The sequence below is a fragment of the Rhinolophus ferrumequinum genome, chromosome 9 (assembly GCF_004115265.2).
Source record: "Rhinolophus ferrumequinum isolate MPI-CBG mRhiFer1 chromosome 9, mRhiFer1_v1.p, whole genome shotgun sequence".
In the NCBI taxonomy this organism is placed as follows: Eukaryota; Metazoa; Chordata; class Mammalia; order Chiroptera; family Rhinolophidae; genus Rhinolophus; species Rhinolophus ferrumequinum.
Genome location: NC_046292.1, coordinates 31703728 through 31728176, shown reverse-complemented (window position 1 = coordinate 31728176; position 24449 = coordinate 31703728). Strand labels below are relative to the sequence as shown.

At 46.8% G+C, this 24449-nt stretch overlaps 1 protein-coding gene across 2 annotated transcripts; it reads right to left on the bottom strand.

The window, feature by feature from the left end:
* Positions 1-1667: 1667 nt before the first annotated feature.
* Positions 1668-18761, bottom strand: KIF2C (kinesin family member 2C). 2 transcript variants are annotated; one of them, XM_033113245.1, is made up of 21 exons: positions 18549-18760; positions 17594-17688; positions 15241-15342; positions 15028-15076; positions 12794-12916; positions 11631-11753; positions 10978-11078; positions 10260-10355; positions 9722-9776; positions 9473-9635; positions 8210-8300; positions 7881-7944; positions 7711-7802; positions 6738-6880; positions 5739-5943; positions 5546-5656; positions 4680-4747; positions 4242-4347; positions 4036-4149; positions 2435-2558; positions 1668-2319 (listed from the first exon to the last, which is right to left on the bottom strand). In XM_033113245.1, exons 1-21 carry the CDS (start codon positions 18610-18612, stop codon positions 2240-2242), a joined length of 2169 nt encoding a protein of 722 aa, XP_032969136.1. In that variant the 5' UTR covers positions 18613-18760; the 3' UTR covers positions 1668-2239. The 2 variants fall into 2 exon arrangements, with proteins under 2 accessions (XP_032969136.1, XP_032969137.1); XM_033113246.1 differs by lacking the exon at positions 11631-11753 and having other exon boundaries at positions 18549-18761.
* Positions 18762-24449: the final 5688 nt, after the last annotated feature.

Here is a 24449-nt window from a genome sequence, read left to right as displayed (position 1 = left end):
TTTTTTTTTATTTATTTAAAAAAAAAAGCCCTGCAATAGTCAAGAAACAGAGGCCAGTATGGTTGGAGAACAGTGAGTGGTAGGATGCAGTTTATTCATTCATTATTCTAGACATTGTGGTAGTTATTAAATACAGCAAAAATCTTTGTCCTTATGTGCTTATATAGCACTTACTAAATGTGACACACTACTTACCGCTCTGTGTATATTTACTCAATCTTCATAACAACTCTATACCAGTCTTACTCCCGTTTCACAGATACAGATAGTACAAAGAGGTTAAACAACTCACTTCAGGTTCGGCAGTCAGGGATCCCATCCTAGTGTGGCTTCTGCAGCTGGGTTATTAGCCTCAAAAATATTCTGTCCAAATTACATTCCCACCAGGCGGTAGAGAGGAGCTGAGTAGGCAGGGCCTAATAGGCCATGGTAGGGCATTCAGAATGTACCTTTTGTACAAAGGGATGTTATTAAAGGGTTCCAAGCAGGGAATAACTTAGAGATTCCTCTGGCTGGTTGGGGAGAATGGGTCACTGGGAGTCGAGAATTCAAGCAGGAGACCCGTTAGGGACTCATGGTATTCTAGGTGAGGTGCTCAGGCCTGGGGTGGTGGCATTCTTTCATTTCATCTTTTCAGTTCTGTGACATGGGTATTGGTGGCCTCATTTTACAGATGAGGGGAAAAGTTAGGTATCTGGAAGATTTTAAGGCCTCAGAGCCAAGGCTGTTTGTCAAACATCTGATTCAGCTAAATTTCTGAATCTAGGTCCTCTATTTGGTTAATGGTACCTCAAATTCATGTATTCTCTCTCCATGAAGTAGAGAATGTTCTACTTTACAAATGAAGTAACCAAGGTTTAGAGGGCCAGAACCTGGTCTCTTCAACCCCACCCATCTCCCTGACTGAGGCCTTTCTAAAACACACACACACACACACACACACACACACACACACACACGCACAATTTTTTTTTTTAACTGTTTTTTGTGTTTTTCCAGGACCCATCAGCTCCAAGTCACATAGTTGTTTCAATCTAGTTGTGGAGGGCACAGCTCACAGTGGCCCATGTGGGGATCGAACCAGCAACCTTGTTGTTAAGAGCCCTGCACTCTAACCAACTAAGCTAACCGGCCGCCCCTAAAACACACATTTCATTATGTGTCTCCTAGGCCAAAAACCTTTTTGTGGTACATTACCGTTTAGATCATTCATGCTCCATGACACGGTATCTGGCTGGAGTCTTCCAGTTCCCAAACTGCCCATGTGCTATGCTCGTCCCTCAGTCTACCTGGCAAACTTCTATTCATTTCTGAAGACGGAACTGGAGCTGTCCATCAGATCCTTTTCTGCCTAGCAAGCCGAGTGCTTTCGTGTCAGTGTTCCCACAGAATCTTTTAAGGTGCCTTGAGCAGACTAACTGACAGAGTGCCATCTCCTTTCTGCTTATACCCTGTCCCCAGGAGAGGGCCTGGGACCTAGTTAGCACCACTGAACAAGACAGAGACTGGAGTCTTCAGCACGTCACTTAACTGCAGGCGTGGATTTGGTCTCCTGGGTGGAATACAGAATCAGCACCACAGAGCTGCAGTTGTGTCTTCAGTTCCAGAAGGCTCAGACACATCCCAGGACCTTCCCACACACCACGAAAATGCTGATTTGTTTCCTCTTTCTTTATTGTTAGACAATGTATAAACATATAAAACAGAAAACAGCAGGGATCCTCTTGGACTTCATAAAAATAGCAAGGAAGGAAGAGGTTCCAGAAACGTTTTTTAAAGTACAAGACATATCAGTGCCCAGACCAAGGGTATGGAAGGCAGGCCAGAGCCAGCAGGGAATGGACTAAAGGCTCCTCCCTCTCCCTAGAGCAGGACAACCCCAGCGACCTCTCCACCAGCAGCCAGTCCACACGGGCAGAATGCCAACAAGGGAAAGATGCCAGCGAGCTTTCCCCACTCGGAGAGAAGAGCAACACACAGGGTAACCAAGAGTTCCCTCCTCCCACCCTTGCTTGCTCCCCTCAGGGCTACAATTGAGGAAAAGGAGTGTCCCATGTCACTCTGACCCCCTTGCCCTGCTGTCCTGGCCCCAGTGCACGCATACCTGGTCTTTCCCCGCTGAGACCCTGTCCCAGCTGAGGCCCTAACTAGACCCATGAGGTGCCCAAAGTTCACTGGGGAGGGATGAGGTGGTGAAAAGGCTGGGGGTGAAACCAAACATCTTTATTTGCAGTCATCACTAGGGCCGTTTCTTGCTGCTGATTTGTTTGCTGGCCTGCTCTTCCAGCTGCATGGCCAGGCGCAAGGCCTTGATGACATCTGGAAGGAAGGGAAGGAGGTGGTGCACTCGGGGTTAGTGACACCACCCTCAGGGCAGCTGCCACCACCTGCACAGGCCCTGTCGTCTAGCTGCACCCTGTGCAGCTGTACCCACCTTGCAGAGCAGAGAAGTGCTTGGCTTGCTGGGCCAGGGCTGCCTCTGCCTTGTTCACAAAGGTCTCCAGGTCGTAGTCCGGCTGCTCCGTCATCTCAGAGAGCTCAAGCCAGCCTGGCCCTTGCTGAATGACAGAGAGGACCTTGTCAGTTCAACAGTGACTAAACCAATTTAGCAAATCGTTCCTGGGGCCCTACCACCTGCAACACTGCTGCCATGCAGGAAGCGCTCTCCTCCAGGCCTGGCCACACCCGGCCTCCCGAGCCTGTCCTGCAGACTCCCTAGTTGAATTTGTCCTCTGCCTTACTCCAAACTTGTCCATCCTCTACACCAAATGAATGTCATCTGTCCTGATGCCCCAAATCTGACACCTTTCTTCTTTCATCTTGTTTGTCCCCAAATCCTACCAACTCCCCCCTTCAAGTGGTTCTTGAACCTCATGCCCTCACTCCAATCCCACGGCCATCGCCACACTCAGCCCGAACACCAACATCTCTCTTGAACTCTTTCTAACCATCTCCTAACTGCTCTGAACTCCTGACTGCCTCTACTCACACACTGCCCTCGTGCCCAAACCAGGCCCACACTGTGGCCACAGCGATGTCCCCAAAGCTCTGATGTGACCCTGGCCCCACTCCACTGAACTCTCCTCAAAGGCATTCAACTGCCCTCATAACGAAGCCCAGGCCTCTGGGATGAACCCGACGGCGCCTTAGCATCAGGTCCCTGTTGACCTGGCCACAGCCTTAATCTCCCTCCACCATCCGCTCACACCATTTGCTCCGACTAAACTTCTCATTCTTCCTGAAAGTGCCATGTCCTTTTAAACACCTGTACCCCTGAGCATTCCAGGGAGGGCGCATTCCCTCCTCAGTTCTAAGCGCCCCAGGCTCTTCCTCTCCGCTTTGCACTGAGGACCTTATTGTTAGGATGAACTTTCGGGCCTCTCCCCCACCCCCCACCCCACCTGTTCTTCCGTAGTAGGGATGGTGGCAGTGCTAGCATCTACCATTTACTAAACGCTGCCCACAGGCGGGGTGCTGCTGAGGGTTTGAATAGCGTATCACTTAATCCTCAGACAAAAGCATCCTGTCTTTCTCATTTTAGGGATGAAGAAACTGAGGCCCAGTGAGGCTAAATGAGTTTCAAAGGAAATTGGCTTGTAAATAGAAAATTAGGATTAAGTTTTACTTTAGGGCCTACTATCCGTATTTCCTGTTTTTGTCCTTGGTCTTGGCATAGGAGCTGGCATATAGAAAGTACTCACCAAACATTCACTGAATAACAAGGCAAGGTTCCTGCGTGTAAATGACCCTCCAAAACCCTCAATGGAGAGAGACCAGCTCAGGCTGGGAGGATGGAGGAAAGCCTGTGTGTGCCAGGCTGAAGAAGGTGGTGTGGTAATTAGCCGCTGGAAAAGAACAGCTGGATGAATAGGTAGAGAATTAAGGAATGCTAGTGAATAGAGCTGCCTCTTATCACGCCAACCCGAAGACTGATGGGAGCAAAGTCCAGGTCATGTTCAAGGAATGGTGCTGAGCACAGCTGAGGGCCTGTGCTAAGTGGTATCCAGTCCCCCCTGGGCCGCGCCAGCTCCCCACCTGTATGATCTCCTTGAGCTCTTCCATGGCCCTCTCTTCCAACTCTCTGATCTGAGTCATGGCTTCATTAAAGCTGGACATCTGAGAAGACAGTTCCTCCTCTTCCTTGGAGAACTAAGGGGGCCAAAAGGAGTGACACAATGATATGGCCCAGTTCCCTCAGCAGGCCATGTTTCTGTCCTGCCTGAGCCCACCCTGTCCCTTACATCGCCTGCGATCAGGGCTCCACTAGAGCTGGCTTCCATCTCTTCTGTTTCCATCTGAGTTAGCTGCTCCCCACTGGGCCCGCTGTGGGGGCTTAGCTCCTTGACCCTGAGGAAACAAGAAGGTCTCAGATCTCATGGCACTCACAAGAGTGCTGCACCCCTTAGACTGCGAGGTTTGAGGCTTCAAGGGGATGGGGTAGCAGCTTTGCCTTTGGCCTTGAAGCCCCTCATGTACACTGACTCTCCACCACGGCCTCAAAGGGATTAGGACAGACCTTCTAGCATTATGTCTGAAACGCCAAGCCTCAGATTCCCGGAAGCGCAGAAGAGTAGACAGCAGGGCTGAGGCCCTAGAGCCTCCACCCCTCTCATCACTGCCCTTCCTTTCACTGCTCCCACACCCTCCTCCACACCCCTCCTGGCCATAGGGACTGGTACCTGTCTGCATATCTTAGTGTGTTCAAGGTATATTCACAGGAGCTTATGCCCGGTGAGATCATGGCAATCTGCGAAAGAGGGAATGGGTGGTTAAAGATGGAGGATCGTGGGGACAGGCTGCCAGGAGGAGTCTCTCCAAGACATTGACACCCACATGGTATTGGGGGGAGAGCTCATTAAGAACCCACTCTGTGCCAGGCAACTTGCTCCATGGGCACTGCAAATTAAGATGCCTTAAAAATTGATCCCCTGCTTTGAAAGGCGCATCTGATTACCCGCTGCTTCTTTATCTCTTTACCGACCCATTCCTCCTCCAAGGTCACACCTTAAGGCTCTGTGGCTACTGCTAGACCCTCGGCTTGCCCAGGCTCAGGGCTAATGCCTCAGGGAGAAGGGTGTAGAGCTTAGCCAGAACTCCCCATCTTCCCCAGGAGGCAGGGGAGAGGATATTCCCTGGAGGGAAAGGAGGCAGACCCTAGCTAGAAGGGCTTGTGGATAAAATAAAGAAGGGGGCAAAAGCCACTCAAGACGACAGCCCTTTCCTGTCTCCTAGGGTGGGAGCCAAGGAACCTGAGGAAAGCTACAGAAGCTAGGACTTCCCTCTTCTGCTTCCCCAAAGGGCCTTCTGAATTCTGAAGCCTCCTTTCCACCAGTTAAGGAAGGAACAACCTCCCCCAAACCCAGAGCTGCATGGACATACAGTAAAGGGAGTACATCCTTTCCTCCCCTCTTGGGTAGGCAAACAGGAGCCTGGTGCTGAAAGGGTAGGGGGTGAAGCCCAGTCAAGTTAGAGCCTAGAAACCCAGACAACCAAGGGCACCAGGCTCCTGCCCAGGATAGGACTAAGCACCACCCCCCCCACTCACCATGCATGTCCTTGAGTTCTCCCCGATAAAGGAGTCCCGTAGCACCTGTGTCAGCTTGCTCTCGCGGAACGGGGTGTGAGCCTTGTTCTGTCCTAGGGCCCTGATGCACTCCTGTGGGGCAGGAGGTGCAACTGAGGTCCCTGCTTTCCTCCCACGCTGCCCACTTCCTCCCTCCATGGGCTTGGCCTGATACCTTCAGAGCCAGGAGACTTTTGTTGATTTCTGCACCCTCCATGCGGGTCTGCCGGTCAGCACTGGAAGTGTCTGCACCTCGCTCATTCCCTGCCAGATCCACCAAAGAGAACTTGCCATGCACTCTCCCTTTGGTTCGAAGAAGAATCTGGAAGCAGGCGTGGGAGCGGGAAGAGGTGGAGTTGGCAAATGTCTGCCCAGAGGTCCTGTGGCAAAGGATGGCAAAGGAAGGCTATGAGTTTCTGAAGTCACCAGCCACCATGGCACCCCTGTCTAAGCCACCCTAGTACACAGCAATGAGTTCTCTGGGAAGAGAGGGACACATGTCAGGACTCTAAGAAAAGTCCTCTGTCTTTTTGTCCCAGACTTCTGTTCTGTCCTCCCTCAGCAGCAGCTCTCCCTCCAGCTCTGGACCTAGTAAGTTTTCCTGGCAGTCAAAGTACTGGATTCTGTGCTAGGGACTTGGCCAGACCTGGGGGCCCATCAAGACATGGGGAAAGGTGAGTTGCCTCAGTTGTAGGGGATCCAGGGAACGAGGGGTTGTCATGAACTTGACAGAACTTGATGGCACTGCAGAGGGCAGCTTGCTCCCTGGGCCTCCACTAGCTGCCCAGCACTCCACGGCACCACGCCTAGGGAGGGCCCTGGAGGAAGGGCGCCTCCCTACCTCAAGTGACGGGCTGATACCTCATCACCTCCAGCCTAGAACAGATGCAGAGCTCCTGGGTCCCACCACAGAGAGGAGGAACAGCAAAGAGAGACCCAGAGAAGTCAGGAAGCCTGCCTTTGGGCTAAGAGTCTGGGAATAAAGGCTGCCGTGCTTAGACTTGACACTTTGACTTGCCCCTGATGGGCCTGGGTCATCCGCCCCATTGAGACCCTTAACGCAGAGGCCTTCACAGCCCTGCCCACGCTGAGCACACACAATGGACTCGCAGCCAGTCTCTGTCCCCTGACCTGGGCATGAGAAGGCGGCCCCTTCCCCTGCCAGAACTCTGACCTGCAGGCACTGCCTACGTCGATCATCCTGATAACATCGTCCGCACAGCTCACCAGGTGCTCTTGCAGCCCCACCACCTGCACCTGCTGCCTGCCATCCTCCAGCACGCGCAGCTTGGCCTTCTTGTTGAGCAGGTCGAACAGCTGTGCCAGGAAGGGAAACAAGGCCAAGGACATCAGGTGCCGGGCACCCACCTGACTCCTCCCTCCTTCAGGGCCTGACCCAGCTTAGACAAGGGCTGGCAGCAGGAACGGCGGAGCTGAGCTGCGCTGGGCAGGCCAGCACGGCAGTACACGTGGGTTCTGAACCGGGCTGCCTCAGGTTGATGCGACTCTTGCTGCTTTACTAGCTGTGTGAACCTGGGTAAGTACTTAACCACTCTAGGCGTAGTTGTCATCTGCAGAATAGTGACAGTAATACTTCCTTGTCGGGTTGTTGTGATGAATAAATGGATTGAAACAAGGGCTTAGAATACTGCATAGCACATAATGTCATATTACTAATCAACGTTAGCTATTATTATTTAGATCCTGCTCTGAGGAAGGCAATTCTGCAAAAGCAGAGTATAAAGAGGTAGGGGTGTGTGTGGGGGTGTGTGTGTGTGTGTGTGTATTATACACCACATATATATATTTATACACACACAGGGGAAGGAAGGGAGGAGGATATCAATATGAGAATGAATGTGTGTAATCAGAAGAGAAAGTTATGAAGGAGGTGGGTCGAGGGAGCACAGGGCACACAAAATGAGAATCTCTCCTCTGAGAGAGAGCCCTGAAGATTCCTGCCATACTGGTTGAGCTGGGGTTCCATCCCACCATCAGATGACCCCCTACCCTCCCACATGTCAGGGCAGAGTGGGCCAAAGGCTTCACAGCCCACAGGTTGTTTGGCTTCTACAATGTCTAGCCAACCTCAAGGTTTTAGAAAGTTCAGGGGCCCCGGCAGCATGAATGGACTCCCTGCCAGCTACCTTCCCATTGTAAATCTCGAAGAATGTCACGTAGACTTCCAGACCCAGGTTCCGGTAGCGGGGCTGATTCTTCAGGAGGAAGACATCACGGGCTGTGGGCGAGAGCCTGGATTAAGGAAGCAACCTGCCTTTCTGTGCCCGACCCCACTGTGGCAGAACACAATACTCACAGGCCATCGCGTAGATCCCTTTGGATGCATTCTGGGCTTTCCCAGAGAGGTCTCCGCCCATAGTCTGCAAAGGGAAGGAGCAGAAGACCTTGGTAAAGGGCCCTTGGCCGAGGCTAGGGCACTGCTGGCTCCATCACCACAGTGGGCCACACCAAAGCCAGGAGGCTGGACCTGGGAAGGCCCGTCCCTGCACATGACACAGCAAGCGTATCTGGTGATGGGGCATCTGCACCGAGGGGACTTTCTGCAAGAAACTCACTGTCTTCATTTTCAGGGACCTAGTGTTGCCCTATGGGCAGGCTCGCTCCCTGCCATGCCCGAATACTCACATGTGTCTTGCCACTTCCTGTCTGGCCATATGCAAAACAGGTTGCTTTTCCGCCTTGAAAAATTGTGTGTACCAGTGGCCTTGCTGTGTACCTAGGAGAAAGGACAGGGAAGTGTTTCTCTCTCCCCAAAATGTGTGTCGCGGCACCCGGTGCTGCTGCAGAACTCCTGGGGCCTTAATGCCTCCTTCCAAGCACCATCACGCCTCTGCTGCAAAGTGGTCCCACCTGACCCCAGCCCCTTACAAATCTGAAATTTTCCCTACCCGACTGTGGAGGGCTGGACTGGCCTGCCAAGAGCACGCTGATGGCCCACACTCTGAGCCACCAGGCCGTCCTCTCACTCTGGAGACACAAAAGGAAAGCCTGAGCTTAGCAGCCAACTTCCAGCATAAGACACACTACAAAGATCAGAGGAAACCCTCTACAGCAGGAGCCTAAAGTATTTTAGGCTTTGTGGTCCACACAGATTTGTCACACTTTTCTAAATATAAAACAATTCTTAGTCTGAAAGCCATATAAAAAGGAATTCTGAGCCAAATTTGGCCCAGAAGTTTGTCAACTTCTGGTGTAGAGTAGTGTTGTCCAATAGAACTTTCTGTGCTGTCCAAGAGTAGCCACTTCTCAGCCACATGTGGCTACTGAGCACTTGGAATGTGGCTGGTGTGACTGAAGAACTGAATTTTTAATTGTATCTTAACTTCCATTTAAACTGCCACATGAAGCTAGTGGGTACTATATTGGACAGAGCAGTCCTAGAATTTGCTGTGTCTGTTAAGCCCAGCCCAGTGGGTAATCGGGTGGCTTCTTAAGACCTTGAAAGAACCCCTAGAACCTGTGCAGCCCAGCCCAATGCAATGGGTTATACCATATTTTCCCGAAAATAAGACCTAACCGGAAAACAAGCCCTAGCATGATTTTTCAGGATGACATCCCCTGAACATAAGCCCTAATGCGTCTTTTGGAGCAAAACATAATGTGAGACCTGGTCTTATTTTCGGGGAAACACGGTGCCTCACTTCTGATCCATTAAAGGATTAGCCACTGAAGCTGCAAAATGGCACATGGCAGCCGAAACGGGACCTTCCTGGAACCAGGAGCCAGAGCCCGCACTGTGTGATAGCTGATCCAAAGAAAACAGGAGAGGAGGCCAGGAAAGGCTTCAGAGTTCAGCATGTCTGTGAGCAGTGTTACCACAATGTCTTGCATCGAAAAGGGGAGCAGGGTGGGGAGAGGAAGGAGGGAAAAAAGAGGCAAGAGACTAACCTATAGACAACTTCATTTGAAGCCGTTTCATCAAATGCAAAGTCAAAGCAGAATGCCTGGTTCTCCAGATACTTTGTTAAGTCCACTTTTAACTTGGGCTCGTGTACAAAGAGGAGACACTTGCTAGGAATGGAAATGACATCAATTTCTTTCTTGGTCAATTCTGCAGAAGGAAAGTATTTTCAGGGGATGCTTCCTAGACACGGGAACCCTCAGTCCAAAGCCTCTTTTTGACTGAATGGAGTTTACCTTGTTTATTCAGCGGGCGTTTCCTAACACAAACACATATCCTGTGCTCTTCAATCTTCAAGGGGATGAGAGAAGACAACCAACCAACAAAAGGTTATGACAGTATTAAAGGAAAGTTTAACCAGAACCCCCGCCCCTCCTAATCCCGTATCTGGCCCAGTCAGGAGACAAGATCTAACACTAGGACCCTGCCTCCCCCATTAGTTACTCTAGAGCAAAAGAGGGTAGCTCTGAATTTTCTTCCCAGTTTTCTCACTGCCTACAGGAAATTTCAGCCTTTCATGATTATTTCATGATTATTAATAAGAATCTGGCTACCCTATGGAAACGGGAGGATGGGGGGTGGAAGGGAGTTGATAAAAATCAGACTCTCCCATCCAGGCCTCACTAGCTCCAGCCCACTACAGGATATTTAAAAAAACCCTCAAGGATGAGTGATGATTCCTGAATGCTCTCACACCTTTCAAGAGAAGTGTTCTGTCTCTTAATCATACACCTACTCAGGAAGGAGAGGGAGAAGCCCTTTGGCTTGACTTACAGGATCAGTCAGAGTAAGTGGATGACAATCCAAAGTAGCCCGAAATTCTTTTATCATCCGGGCAAATTCCCAGTTTGGAAAGGTGTTGTCATACTCCTGTTTGGGACAAGAGCAAAATGGAAATAACTGCTTAGAGGTAAGTGCTGTCAGGCCTCAGTGCTAAGCAGAAGCATCTCTTTATGCGCACATGGCCCGTCCGAGTTGACAAAGCCCCACACAATCTCACCCTGGCTCTAGGCTGACAACTCAGGAACAAAGCCCTGGGAATAGAGATTGGTGGGGGCCCTAAGCATGCTCCAAACCACCCTAGGAACAAGGGCGAGGGCCACTGTCCCACATCTTAGGATATCAGAAGGCTAGGATTCCCCAGGGCAATTAATCCAACTACGGGGAAATGCTCCAAACTGGAACTCATTGCAGCACGTCCACCACATACACACAACGAGGTCGGGGGCAGCAGGCAAGGGCCCAGCAGCCCTGCTAGCCGATGCGCTATGGGACAAGCATGCCCACTGGACATCAGGACGAAGTAGTCCTCCTGAGGGCCTTCAGAAAAACATCTGACTTATTTGTTCTCAGAATCCTGATGAGACACCACTTAAGCTTCTTGGGTACCAGAATTGGAGTCTCAGTAACGCTGGGGTCCAACCATATCCGTGTTGCCGTTAACGGTGAAGTCAAAGGTACCTGTACAAAAACCCTTGCCCAAGAAAGGTACCTGAGCTCGCTTTACTCTCATTTCAGAGTTCTGGGCCCGCTTCTCTTCTCGCTTGCTCTTCATTTTTTCCATTTCCTTCACAATACATGATTTCCTCCGAACTAGAGGGGGGAAAAAAAACCATTCTTTTACTTGTCTAGGCCAGCCAGCCTGATCGTTCATGGCTGTTGTACTGAGTCCTGGACTGTTCCGAGGACTAGGCCTTCTCTAGACACTTGCTCTTAAGTCACCATATGCAAGGAAAAGCAGCAGTACATGTGATTCTTGGGATGGCCAAAACCACAAAGTAAAGATTAGCTAATGTGAGCACTCCAGGTCTAACCAAGCTCTCTCCACACTTCTGTGGCATTTTCTCAACAACCAGAAGAGGTGAAACCATCCCTGCTTGGTCTTGATGGTCATTCTGGACTGTTCTTCAGGTGTCAGCCAAGACTATAGCTGTGAGGACACCTCAATTACATTAGAAGGCTCCTGCCAGCTTCTGGTGACAGGGTCACCTCTTATGAAAGATTGATTCCATGGCCATAGGGAAACCTGCCCCCATGTGACAAACACAGTTTGAACACAGGTGCCAAGGTAGGCCGGGTTTGAGACAGGATGTAACTACGTTTCCTACACAGGGAACAGGGCAGCAGACAGCTCAGCGTGTCTACCTGAGTTCCCAGGATTTGCAGAAGAGCTGCCTCGGATGGAATGGACTTGTTCTTCCACTTCTGCGCTGACTATCGCCAATGGTATTTCAGCCACTGCAGGGCAGGAGGGCCTAGGGGGACCAGCTGTGGGGGAACAAGAGTCATGGGAGAAGCAGGCAGGCATACTGCAGCTGTGCTCAGCTGAGCCCTAATGGGCCAAGAGGAGGGCTGCTGACTGCCAGCTCAGCAAGGGCTTAGGCTTCTACGGCGTGAGCAGAGCTTGGGCTTTTCTCTTCACCTCAGCCCACAGCCTGAACTTGACCAGTATCCCTGCAGGGGCAGGCTCCTGGGGACAAAAAAACCTTACAAGGGTGCTGAGTAGCTCAGTGGGGGCTCCACACACGAAGGGAAAAGCCTTTAAAGGCCTGAACTCTTTAGACTTGACCCAAGTGTGGGTTCTTCGCCAGTCCTTTCTACTCATTTGGGAGAAAAGCCAGGCCTTTCTGACTTCTCAAAAGCCTTGGAACCCACGTGGTTAACGGGAGCAAAGACAGAAAAGCCAGGAATAACGGGAACCTGAGCAACAACCACACTGATTCAACCCAGAAAGGTACAACCCATGATGACTCTACCTCCCATCCTTGGTCGTGACTCTTTTGTTTACCTTCATTTTATTAGAGCTGAATTTGATATACATACGATGTAATGATTGTGTATCTTATAAAATTTGCATCTACCTTATGTACCTAATAAAAGCTGACAATTAAAGATATTTTAAAAATTCCATATATATGAAGTCCAAAAAGAGTAAAAGCTAATTTATGCTTTCAGAAGTCAGGATTACAGGTACCCTTGGGGGCTTAGGAACTGGAAGGGAGCCGAAGGGGGACTTTTGGGTGCTGGTAATGCTCTGTTTGATCTAGGTGTTGGTTACATGAGTGTGTTCAGTTTGTGATATGTTTACTCAATGATATGTCTACTTTTCTGTATATACTGTTCATTATGTTTCAATAAAGTTAAAAAAGTAAAATGGGATTAATTTCCAGATAAGGTAGCAATGGGGCAGCGGGAGAACAGAACTGAAGCCCGGGGAGTACAGGAATTAGGATGTTACCAAACAGTTCAGAGCAATGTGTGAGATGCTGCTCCAGGCCGCAAACAGGGAGAACAGATTCATTACTCACTGGGAACTGAGAACTGCTTGCGGGAATTTGCTGGCGCAGGCAGCTCCACCTCCATATCATTCTCCTGAGTGGTGATGCGAACCTCGGGGACAGTGGACATGCGAGTGGAGTGGCTTCGGAGACCTGGAGAACCGAGGGCAGCAGCCAATCAGGGCAGCATGATCAGGAGGGCAGATGGGGGCAACCCTCCAAGATTCTATACGGGTGAGATGGGTCCTGACCACCAGGAAAGGAGCCCACCAACTTTCCATTCCTTCCGCACGAGGAAAGGAAAAACTAGAAAGGCTAAGTACTAGTGACCCCAAAATGAATTTGTTCACATTCTGCAAATCTGAGAGCTCCTGAGGACAAGTTTATCTCCCACAAGAGCATCTGTCTTGAGTAAATGGAGGGACCCACAGCCAATCTGAAATAATTTCTGGAGAGGCAGACCTAATCCCGGAAAAAAAGCATTATTAATCTTAGCAGCAGCACCTACCATTCTACAAACAACCTTCCCATATCTCAAAACAACATTATAAGGTAAATATCAGTATTCTCATCTCATGGAAGGGGACATTAAGGCTCAAATAAATTAAGCAGCTTGCCCAATGTCACTCAACTGTAAGTGTCAGAGCCAGGATGCAAACCCAGGACTGTCAGATTCCAAAGTCAGGGCTTTTCCCACTGCTCCAGGATGCTTTACAAAGCCGGGCCTGGCCCACATCATCAGAAACCCATGGGATCAACTACATTGATTTTCTGGAATCTTAAAAGAATGCTTAACTGAGAGAAACAATTCAGTTATATTTGAATGCTTGTCAATTTCTATCAATCTGTATAGTTTCCCTCCGTAAGAGAGAAGCAGTTCACCTATAAAATGAAAGAAGTCACAAATTTGGAAATAGAAAACTAGGTGTCATATAGGCAAAGATCAACTTATACTGAAATTATAAGTCTCCTAAATTTAGGTTGATTTGATGGCTCTGTATAATCCATGTCTTTCATAAGAGCACAAATTATTACAATTTCCTATTTCCCAAAAGACTGGTAATTTTGTGTTTCGTTTCTGTTTAATAGCATGCACCTTTATCAAGATTTTTTTCCATTAAAAGGAGCTGTGGCAATTATCTTTTGGGCTCATGCATGTGGAGTGAGACTGCTGCCACTCCCATCTCTCCTATAGGCCCAGACGGTACAGCCAGTGCGAGGGTCAGCACCACACCACTCATGTCCAACCCAAGCTCGCAACTGCACCACCTCTCCCCCTGGGCCCCCAGGAACCTGAGGCTCCGGCCAAGTAGTTATCTTGGCCCCTGAGGTGGCTGGATCACGTTAGGGCAGTGATAACCTCTGGGCTGGGATAGGCCATGCAGGTCTAGTTGGCTCTGAACAATAAGCTGGATTTCTTGGGCAGTTTGTGCCTACAGCCACACCCTATGCTCATGGACTATTATAGTCAAAATAGGTTTATGCTGACCACTGCAGAGAAAGCCCAAATCCCACTCATCCCTTCCCACCCCTAGATCTCCATGGCACCATCGACTATACTTCTAAACAGCCCAGGCCTAGCTTTTCTCATAGCCTACTCATCACTTCACTCCTAGGCACATTGTTCTCAAGGAAAGAAAACAAGCCTGCCAATGGCTGATGACTGCTCTGGATTCTACAGCAAAAACTTCTAGACCAGTCAGCAAATTTCCCAAATGCACCAGGTCCCTGAGAGGTTGGCCTAAGAACTGTAGGTTGGAGGGCTGGATTCTTTTTTTTTTTTTTAACTGCTTTGAGGTGTGATTGACATACAAAACACTGTAGATATTTAATGTATACAATTTGATAGTTTAGAGATAAGTATACACCCATGAAACCATCATTACAATCAATGCTATAAAATTACCCATCACCCCAAAAGTTTCTGCCCGCTCCCTTTTTATGTTATTTTTTTCTTTTGTGGTAAGAGCACGAAAATAATATCTACACTCAGTAAAATTTTAAGTACACAATGCAGTATTATTAATCATAGGCCTTGTGCTGTACATTCATCTCCAGAACTTATTTATCTTACATAATTGAATCTTTGCACCAATACTCCCATTTCCTCCTTGTAGGTGGGATGCTTCCTCACTGAGAAAGACTGGGAAAATAAAGCGGGACTCAACCCACAGAGAAGCCACCTGCTAAATTGGAGCAATGAGCTCCAGGAACACCATTTCTGGCACAACCCCATGACAATAAGCCAGTAGAAAGACATTTACCTTCCTTTGGAGCGGGAATTTTGGAGTTGACTGATCTGCGTTTTTGTTTCTGAAAAACAAAACAAACCACCACAATATATGGCTCTTATCGACTCTCAAGGGCCCACGTGCTGTGCTGAAGTCCTAGGCAGTCCCAGAAATCAACCCAGCAAACAGCCAACAAGCCAAGTGACTCCTCTGGAGCACTGGATGCAGCCAGATGAAGGCACCAACCTGAACCGTTACATTCTCCTGCAGGGGCAGATTGTCCTTCGGGTGTAAGGGAAGAAGCTGTAAGAGTTCTGGGTTTATTGCGGCCACATCATCAAAATCAATCTGCAAGGAGCAAGCAAAAATTTCAGTGAAACAACATAGCTTGTTCAATCTAATTGCATCTCTGCAACCAAGGCTACCCCTAGATTCAGACTTGACCAACTTTAAGTTCCACTTAAGTACTAACAGCTACAAGCAAATACTTATTCCTTAGTCATGGTTTACCATCTAGATGGATATTGATTTCTGATTTCCAAGCTGACGGTAGATGTCAGTGATGAGAACGAGGTGAAGAGGAAGACAGGCAGGCAAACAGTCAGGTAGTCCACAGTAGGTCTAGGCCACTTGCCTTCCCAACTTTTCTGCTGGGCAGTGGGGTCCTGCTGGGAACAGCACCCCGAACACTTTTTGCTAGCTGACACGGAAGAGGAATCAAGTTCTAACTGGTGATAGTCAAAATGGACGGCCCTTCAGGATCTTATAGGCAGGGACAAGTTCCCGAGAGCTGCTACCTAACCCTAAGTCTACCTACATTTTATAATGGGCCCAGAAACTTCCGCAGTCATAGTGTCTTGCTCATGCCTGCAATGAGGTCACAATTCTGGGTTTACATCACCAGAGTCCTAAAACCCTCCAAGAACAACTCCAACTTCATCAGCACACTTCACAGCAGGTTCAAACACACCAAAATAGCATCAACTTGGTTATTTGTATTTTGAAATGTGACAGAACTGAAGCAAGGATAAGAGCTCTCACCAGGGTAAGAGCTTTACCTTCTACTTATATTTATATTTATTAACTGGCTTATGCAAACATTTATTAGACTTAAGTAAGGCAGAAGAAGGTATTAAAAGATAAATTAAGAAATCTATCGCTCTTGCCTTCAATGAGCTCACATTCTAATGGGGCAGAGAAGTCACATGCACAAAGGGCTAATCAGAAGTCACATGCAATCAGTTCTGACATTAACTGATTCTCACATTGATGATTCAGAGTGAACATCCCAGGGAGAAAGAACAAGAAAGTGTGAAGGCAGCAAGGTATTAGGCATGGTCAGAGTGGGGACCTGCCCCATTTGCCCCTGGCACAGGATATGATGCGTGGTACAAAGAAAAAGGTAGATTGGGATCAGATCTTAAAAAGGCTTTGAATACCCCACTAAGAAGTTTGGACCTTATTCCACAGGTAATATCTCAGCTGGAGTGAGACCCCATAAGAACTATATTTGTAAACAACAAAACAAAACAAAAACAAATCACAAGGAACTGCTAACAGTTGGTTGAAAGAAATTTTAGGAACCTCTTGATTCAAGGGCAGATAATGTATTCAATCCTTTCATTTCTCAAGTATACCATCTAAATATCTGCATACCTATCATAACTCACCATGCTAAGCAAGCCTTTTACATGTGTTATCTCATTAAGCTCCATGAAAGAGGGTCCAGGTCTTACTCACTTCTGTATCCCCAGAAGCAAACACACGGTCTGGCATTTTGAAACCAGCACAAAAGGATTTGTTGAATAAATCCTCACAACCACCCAATGAGGTGGATATTATCATCCTCATTTTATAGATGAGCAAACTAAATTTCTGAGAGGGACAGAAATATGCCTGAGGAACATATAAAGAAGTGGCAGAGCCAGACTAGAATCCAGATTTCCATACTCCTAGGCCAGTGACCTCTTCACCACATCACAATGCCTTTAAAACATAAATGTCTTAGCCATTTCTCTCATCTCTCCTCAAAATCCTTCCAAGGCTCCCCACTGCCTACAAAATAAAATCTGAAACATCTTAGCGTGGGAAATGAAGACCCAGCCCCCTGAGTCTCCTGCTGCCTGGAGCCAACTTCTTCATTAGTCCCCATGAGGGTCACCTGCTAAACCTTCCTGCCCCACCCCCACAAGCCAGCTCATCCCCAGTAAGTTCTACCTCTGAGCTGCTGTTTATCTGTGCCATGCATCACAAGTTGCTTTGTTATTTGGCATTTCAGAAACATACTTTTGTCTTCTCAACGAGGTTATCAATTTTGTTCCCCAAACAAGTATCTTATGCACTCAGAAGCTCGTATGGATGAGCAAAGTTTTAGGATTCTGTGCAGTTTGCTTTCTACAAACACACCAGAAACTGTTGATTACTTCAATTTAGAACAGGCCTGACTAAATAAAATCCCAATGCATCCAAAGAGGACTGAGTTTAAGATTAGGGAGAAGAACACAGCATCAAAAACAAGGTTCTCACAAGTTCCATTTTCACACAGATCTTTTAGGGAGGAAGGTGTTACATGGGGTGGAGGCATACTCATAGAACCTACCTCTTTGCCCTTTGTGGCACCTCCTTCTGTCCATTCCACGGAAACACAGGCTTTCTCCAAGTTCACAGTCCTTACACTGGCACTGTGAATTAAGCCTATAGCATGAAAAGTCCAGAATTACCCGTCTTTTTCACTTTTAGGATCCCACATACTCTCAATGTGGAGTTGACCTGAAAAATGGACAGTTGCCTTTTCTTTTTAACACTAGGAGATAAACAACCTCCTGGTACTTCACCCTTAGGACATCTCATAGTGAGGTAGGCAGGGAACAAGTCTTAAAACTGAGTTGCAGGGGATAAGAATTCAGCCCCACTCAAAAGAGAGTCTACAGTGGGGTGAAGGTATATTTGGGAAGGGGAGTCACTCTAATCCTTAGGTGAACTGTCCCTCAACGCAGCACTGAGGCTATAGCGCCCTGGGGTTTCCCTACTTCACTCTTTAGGGTTATGTCTGACCATTCTCCTAATGACACAGGTATTAGACCTGAGAGAGCTGCGGTGGCTATTAACCATGAAAGAGACATTGTAAGCTTCTGAAGAGCAGGGATCTGGTCTGTTTCATTACTCTGAGTCCCGGTGCCTGAAATACTGCAGGTGAGCAATATTTATATGAGAGTAGAGGGGCCAGGAAACCGAGGTTCCTACAAGAGCAGGGCAGTTTCAAGGGAGAACTTTTTGGGGGTTATGCTAATTTAGCAACCCTAACTTCCCTGGAAGGTCCCTGACGTGGAGGAGCCCCGCCTACTCCCGGAGGACAGAGAGGGGACCCACCGCCAGTGCAGACCCCTGGCCTTGCATAGGGAAGACCGATTGCCAGTGCAGAGACCCAGACCTGGAGTGTGGGGGAAATAGAAATCCCCCAAAGTGTCTTAGGGTTCTGACGTTCGCAGAGGGGCAGTAATTTCAGTCGTCTCACAGCCCACGGGTTCCCCTGGCCTCAAGACCCCGCCCCTCACCATTACTGCGTTGAATGTTGATGGCGAGACCGGGAAACAAGCGGGCCTGAAGCGACGAGTCCATTAGCAGTCCACAGATGCGCCGGTGAAAAACTCAAAACGGAAAGAAACCACAACTCTGCTACTCCTACGGTCTTAACGCCGAGTAAACCGCCGCAATTTAAATCCCGCGCGCCAGCGTTTCTGAAACGTCATCACGCGGTCGCCGGCCGTACTTCCACCAGTCAGCGTCGTCCCGCGAAGCCTTTTGGGACACGTAGTCGCCTGTCAGTCTTCCGGCGCCTGGGACCGCCCACTCGCCTGGCGGCGGCTCCGAGCGCTGGGTCTGCTGGGAACTTCTCCAGCTCGCGGGACCAAAGTGTTCTCGTTCCCAACGCAATACCAAACCTCCTCTGTACTGCCGTGTTCCCCCAAACTGAGAAACTTCAGTATGGTGTTTGAGTGAGGGCTCTGGGCTCCTGCAGACATCGGTTCGAATCTGGACTCTCAGTAGCTCGGGGACCGCGGACAAATTAGATACTCGGGGTTTCCTTCTTTGCACAATGGGGTGCATGTTTCCTTCCTCGCGGAGTTTAAAGGAGGGACTATGTTGTTTTTGTTTTCGCTTTTTTATTTATTTAACATTTTTATTTATTTATTTAGGGGCCAGGAAGGGACTATGTTTAACGTGCCTGGAAGACACAGATTCACTAGATATCTGTTGTTTGTCACGTGCTAGGCCGTGGTGCTAGGTGCTGGAGATAGCAGTTCTTGCCCTCCTTGACCTAACATTTCTAATATGAATAGGGGACAAAAAGAAGTAAATAAGTAAAACTGAGATAACTGCTCCGAGGGAAACTGAAAGCTGGGATAGAGAATAATGGAGGAAGCTACTTTAGATAAAGTGGCCAGGAAAGAAATCTTTGAAGTGATGTTTAACCGGAGTGTAGAGAACTAGGAGGAACAGGACATATCAAAATGGGGGGCAAGAAAGATGAAGAGTATTCCAAACTAAGATGTGAAAATGGTGCGTTCAAAGACTCTGAGGCAGGAAAGAATTTTGTCTGGAAGAAATGAAAGAAGCTAGTGTGGCTGGAAGGCAGGTGAAGGGGAGACAAGTAAGGTCATTTAGCATCTTGTAGCTTACAGGTAATAATTTTGGCTTTTATTCTAATGAGAAGTCATTAAAGAAGTTTAAGCAGAGTAGTGACAAGAGCTGAGTTACATTTGATTTTATGTATATCAGGCTTGCTGCTGTGTGGAGAATTGGTTTGAAAGGGACAAGACTGGAAATGAGACAATTTAGCAAGCAAGAGATTATGCCATCTTAGGCTGGGATAGTTACAGTGGAAATGTAGCTAAGAGAATGGACTGAAGGTGTACCTTCTCTGGGAAGTGGAGTGAATGGGTCTTGCTTATGGGTGTGTGAAAGGATTTCAATCTAAAATAAAACTGGAGGATATAAAATGGACAATCTCACACATGTGCCCTCAGAAGAATGGAATTTAAGAACGAGAGGCTGATTGATTTTCCATAAATGCCCAATTTACAGAAGACTGAGAGACTTACCTGCTGGCCAATGAACATCCACCAAAAATCTTTTCTCATCCTCTAGCCAGTAAAAGTGCTTCTTGGACTCGGGCTGAATTTCCCTCTCTTTGTGCTCCTTGCCCATATATACAGCCTGTCCCAAACCCTCAATAGACTAGCCTGTCGCTTGCTATAGCATGTGTTTCCGAATTGCAATTTCTCTGCTATTCCCGAATAAACTCAATTTCTGGTAATCCAAGCCTGCTTCAGTTGACTTCTTTATTTAGGTTGACAGGTTTGATGTGGGAGTGAAGGAGAAAGGGTAATCATAGATGACTCCTGGTTTCTGGCTAACAGACATGGGGTGGACAATGGACCATTTCCTGAAATAGGGGAGTGGGGTTGTGAAGGAAACAGGTTGTTAGGGTATAGGTCAAGGGTTTCATTTTGGTCACGTTGAGTCAGATGTTCACAAGATTTTAGTGTGGAGGTTATCAAGTGAGTAGTTGGATATACAAGCTAGGAGTTCAGGGAAAGATCAAAGCCAGAGATAGAGGGTTTGGCAGTCATTTAATGTAGATGTATTTAGAATTGGAACTGAAGGAGATATCCTAGAGAGAATATAGGTGGAGATAAGAGGAACTGTAACTGAGCCATGGGGTATGCCAACATTTTGAGGCAGGGCAGAGGAGGAGGAGCAAGGAGATGAGATTAGGGTGGTTTGAAGGGATAAGGAAAACCAGGGCGTAGAAGCCTTGGAAATAGTGAAGGAGAAAGTAACTGGAGAGCTGCAGAGAGGGCAGCTAAGATGAAGACACTGAAATATTCTTTAAATTTGCTAGCACCTAAGTCATTGGTGACCTTGAGCAGTTTTGGTGAAGTATTGAGGATGAGAGCCAGACTAGAGAAACGTGGGATATTGTTTAGGGGTACATACCTGTGTAATAAAAGAATAAAGATGCTTGGGAATAAATAAACACTAAGATTCAGGAGAGCAGTTGCCCCTGGCAGAGAGAGTAATGTGACTGAAGAGGGATACTTCAACAATATAGAAATAATTATTTTTTACATGATTCATGGGTGTTCATTGTCTTAGTTTCTGTACCTCCTGATTTAGGAGAGTGATGTAAATTCAGACTCATCCCCACCTTTTTTGCTTTTTCCATGTGTGAGGCCAGGTAGTTCCTTGCTACTTCTCAAGGCCAATGTGGAACCCTTGGGGCACATGGGTTCTTGTAGGTTTCCTTATTTTCAGTTCTTCATCCTTGATAAGACCCAGTGAATTTCTCCTGGCCATGCATGGGTGATAAATCTCCAGCCCTCATAACTTGTTTCTGATTCAAAAAGCTTCCTGTTACAGGAATTTGAAGTCAAGAAATTAATATTGAGTGGTTCAAAAAACAGTAAAGCCCACAGGAAACAAAGTTCCCAAAGTCGAGAATTCCGTTGTGCCAAAAATAAAAGGAGAAATCAGAGCAGCAAGGGGAGTTGACCCTGGAGAGGTCCATGGTCTGAGAATAAATGAACTCCCTAAACCTTAGCAAACACAAAGCCATTGATTAGGGACATTTACATATGCCAGGGACTCCAGCATGTTGCTGTAGACACATCACCATGATAGAGAAAAAAATGCCCTCTCCTCCTCAAACAATCAGAGTCTATACAATTGGTATGCTTAATATCAAAAGTATAGCAAGTATCAAAAAATAAATAATTGTGAAAAGATAGAGTGATATGTAAAAAAAGAACAGATGTATTTGAAAAAAAACTAGAAAAACATTTTAAAATACAGCCACTAAAATTAAAAAATTCAGTGGAACTATACTGAAGTTCCCCATGAAAAAATGACTCATTGGATGCTAGGTAAAAGGTTACTGAGTAGAGGATGATGCATGGATGCATGGTGCAAGAGTATTGCTCCACAGATTATTTGCATTAACAATTTGTAAGGGGAAAGCATACCTTTATGTAGAAAAATGTGGCAGTCACCACTGTAACCAAGTGATCAAACTTAGCATCACTAGTAGAGGGGCAACCTGACATTATGTGTCTCCTGACAGGATACAATATGAAGTGCACAGAATCATGCAGGAGATAATAATGCCAAAATTGTATAACCTAAAGCCAGTGCAGCCTCTAGACTTGACTTCCTGTTTCTAACAAATACAAGGGATGGAGGAACAAATTGAACAACACCAACACCATGATGAATAATCAGGCAAATTTAGGATGCAGGATGTTTTACAAAACATCTGGCCTGGTCTCCACAAAGTCCCTCTCAAGGAAAAAAAAAGTAGAAAGACTATTCTGGAATAAAAAAGAATACAAACAACCAAATGAAAAGCATGAATCGTGATTGGATCATGGTTTTAAAATCTTGGGAGTAATTGAGGAAATTTGAATGTGGACTAGATGTGAAAGATTTTAGGGAGTTATTTCCAATTCATTTAAGTACAATAATGATACCGTGATTATGTGGGAGAATGTTCTTATTCTTGGGAGATGCATGCTGAAATACTTAGAACTAATGAGTCTTGATATTTGCAACTTTCAGTTAGTTCAGAAAAAAATAACGAAGGAAACTAGAATATGTCACCCCAACATATGCCTCTTTGCCATAAGAATTAATTTGAGTTGAAGGCAATCAGCAGCAAATATAGGAAAAGCTCTCTCTACTCTTCCCCTTTCTGTCTAAAGGCAGAATGTAAATGTTCCTTTACTGGAAAGGACTATATACTCTTATCCGCCAGAGATAGTGCCAGAGAATCTGCAAACAAACTGCACTCCATTAGTCTCCCCTCATATATTCACCTACCCAGTTCCCAGTTCTTGGAAGCTAAAACTGTTTTCCTTTGTTCTAACATTTCTCTACAAATGTATCATTCTTTGTTGAAGATGCTATATAAGCCCCAGTTTTAGCCACCTTCTGAGTTACTCATCCTTGAGTTTGTCCCATGTATATAGGAGATATAGATATGTTAATGAATTTCTGTCTGTTTTTCTCTTGTTAATCTGTGTTTTGCTGCAGAGCCTCTCGAGAACCTAGAAGGATAGAAGGAAAAAAAATCTTTCCTCCCCTACAATAATGTACACACAAATACCGTTCAAAGATGCCACAATGTTAAGAGATTTTGAATCTGGATGGTGAGTATACAGATGGTTGTACTAATCCTTCAACTTTATTGTTTTTTGGGGAAATTTTACTAAATAGAGCAGATAAGAAGGTGAACTAATCCAGACTGATAATGGAAGCTCCCTCCCCCAGACCCTGGAGATGCCTCAGAAATGAGATTTGCCAAAAATGTGGAACCGAGATCCAGTGCAGCCTCTAGACTTAGGTTTCCTTCATTATTTTTTTCTGAACTACTTGAAAGTTGTAAACATCATGACTCTTCAGCTCCAAGTATTTCAGCATGCATCTCACAAGAACAAGAACATTCTCCCTTATAATCACAATAATACTATTATACTTCAGTAGATTAGAAATAATTCTCTATTGATTTAGAGGGTGTTATGCTAAGTGAAATAAGTCAGACAGAGAAAGAAATATACCATATGATTTCACTTGTATATGAAATCTAACAAAACAAAACAAATGGAGAAACAAAACAAAACAGAAACAGATGCATAAATACAGAGAACAAGCTGTCAGTTGCCAAAGGGGAGGGGGTGGGAAGATGGGGAAAAAAAACAAAAACAAAACCCAACTATATCTTGTCTTCAAGAAACCCAGTTTATATGTAAAGACATATTTAGATTAAAAATAAGTGGATGGAGATGGATATACCATGATACCATTAATCAAAAGAAAGCGGGAGTAGCTATATTAATTTCAGACAGCAGACTTTAGAGTGAGGAAAGTTACTAGAATTGAGATTTGTTTTAAAATAATCCAGTGGGCAAGAGGTGAGGGGTGGGGATACAGGAAAAATGGTGGCCATGAATTGAAATGACATCCTTCACTCAACTTTGTTTGCTTGAAATTTTCTGTTTAACAACAAGGAAGAAGAAAGAGGAGGGGGAGGAAGAGGAAAAAGAAGAACAAAATGGCTTGAGGATTTAAGAAACTAAAGTAAAAACTGAGAAATCCATGAGGAGACAGAAGGTGGTTGGGGGCCAGTTGTAGGGAGACTGACTGCAGCCAGAGTGGAAGAGGGTCAGGTGCCTTGAGATGGGGGAGAGGCTGAGGGAGAGATTTTTTCAGTTGTGCTCACCACTGAGTCCTGGGTGGGTCATTACCTGCCCCATTCCTTATGAGGCAGAAAACCATCCCAGCACTCCAACCTGACTAGGCAGGGATAGACTAGTGAATCTTAAACATTAGCTGTCCCCTGCCCATATCCTAGGTTCTGGATTTAGCCTTCCTCTGTCAAGTTCACTGACACCCCCAAA

What these genes read in the sequence shown, in the direction of transcription:
- KIF2C (XM_033113245.1), bottom strand. Translation starts at nt 18,612, where the DNA reads ATGGACTCGTCGCTTCAGGCCCGCTTGTTTCCCGGTCTCGCCATCAAC. An exon ending in TCAAATGAAGTTGTCTATAG is followed by an intron (nt 8,301 to 9,472) that starts GTTAGTCTCTTG and finishes CCTTTCTCCTAG; the next exon opens with GTACACAGCAAGGCCACTGG. An exon ending in GACGTAGGCAGTGCCTGCAG is followed by an intron (nt 5,944 to 6,737) that starts GTCAGAGTTCTG and finishes CCTTTGCCACAG; the next exon opens with GACCTCTGGGCAGACATTTG.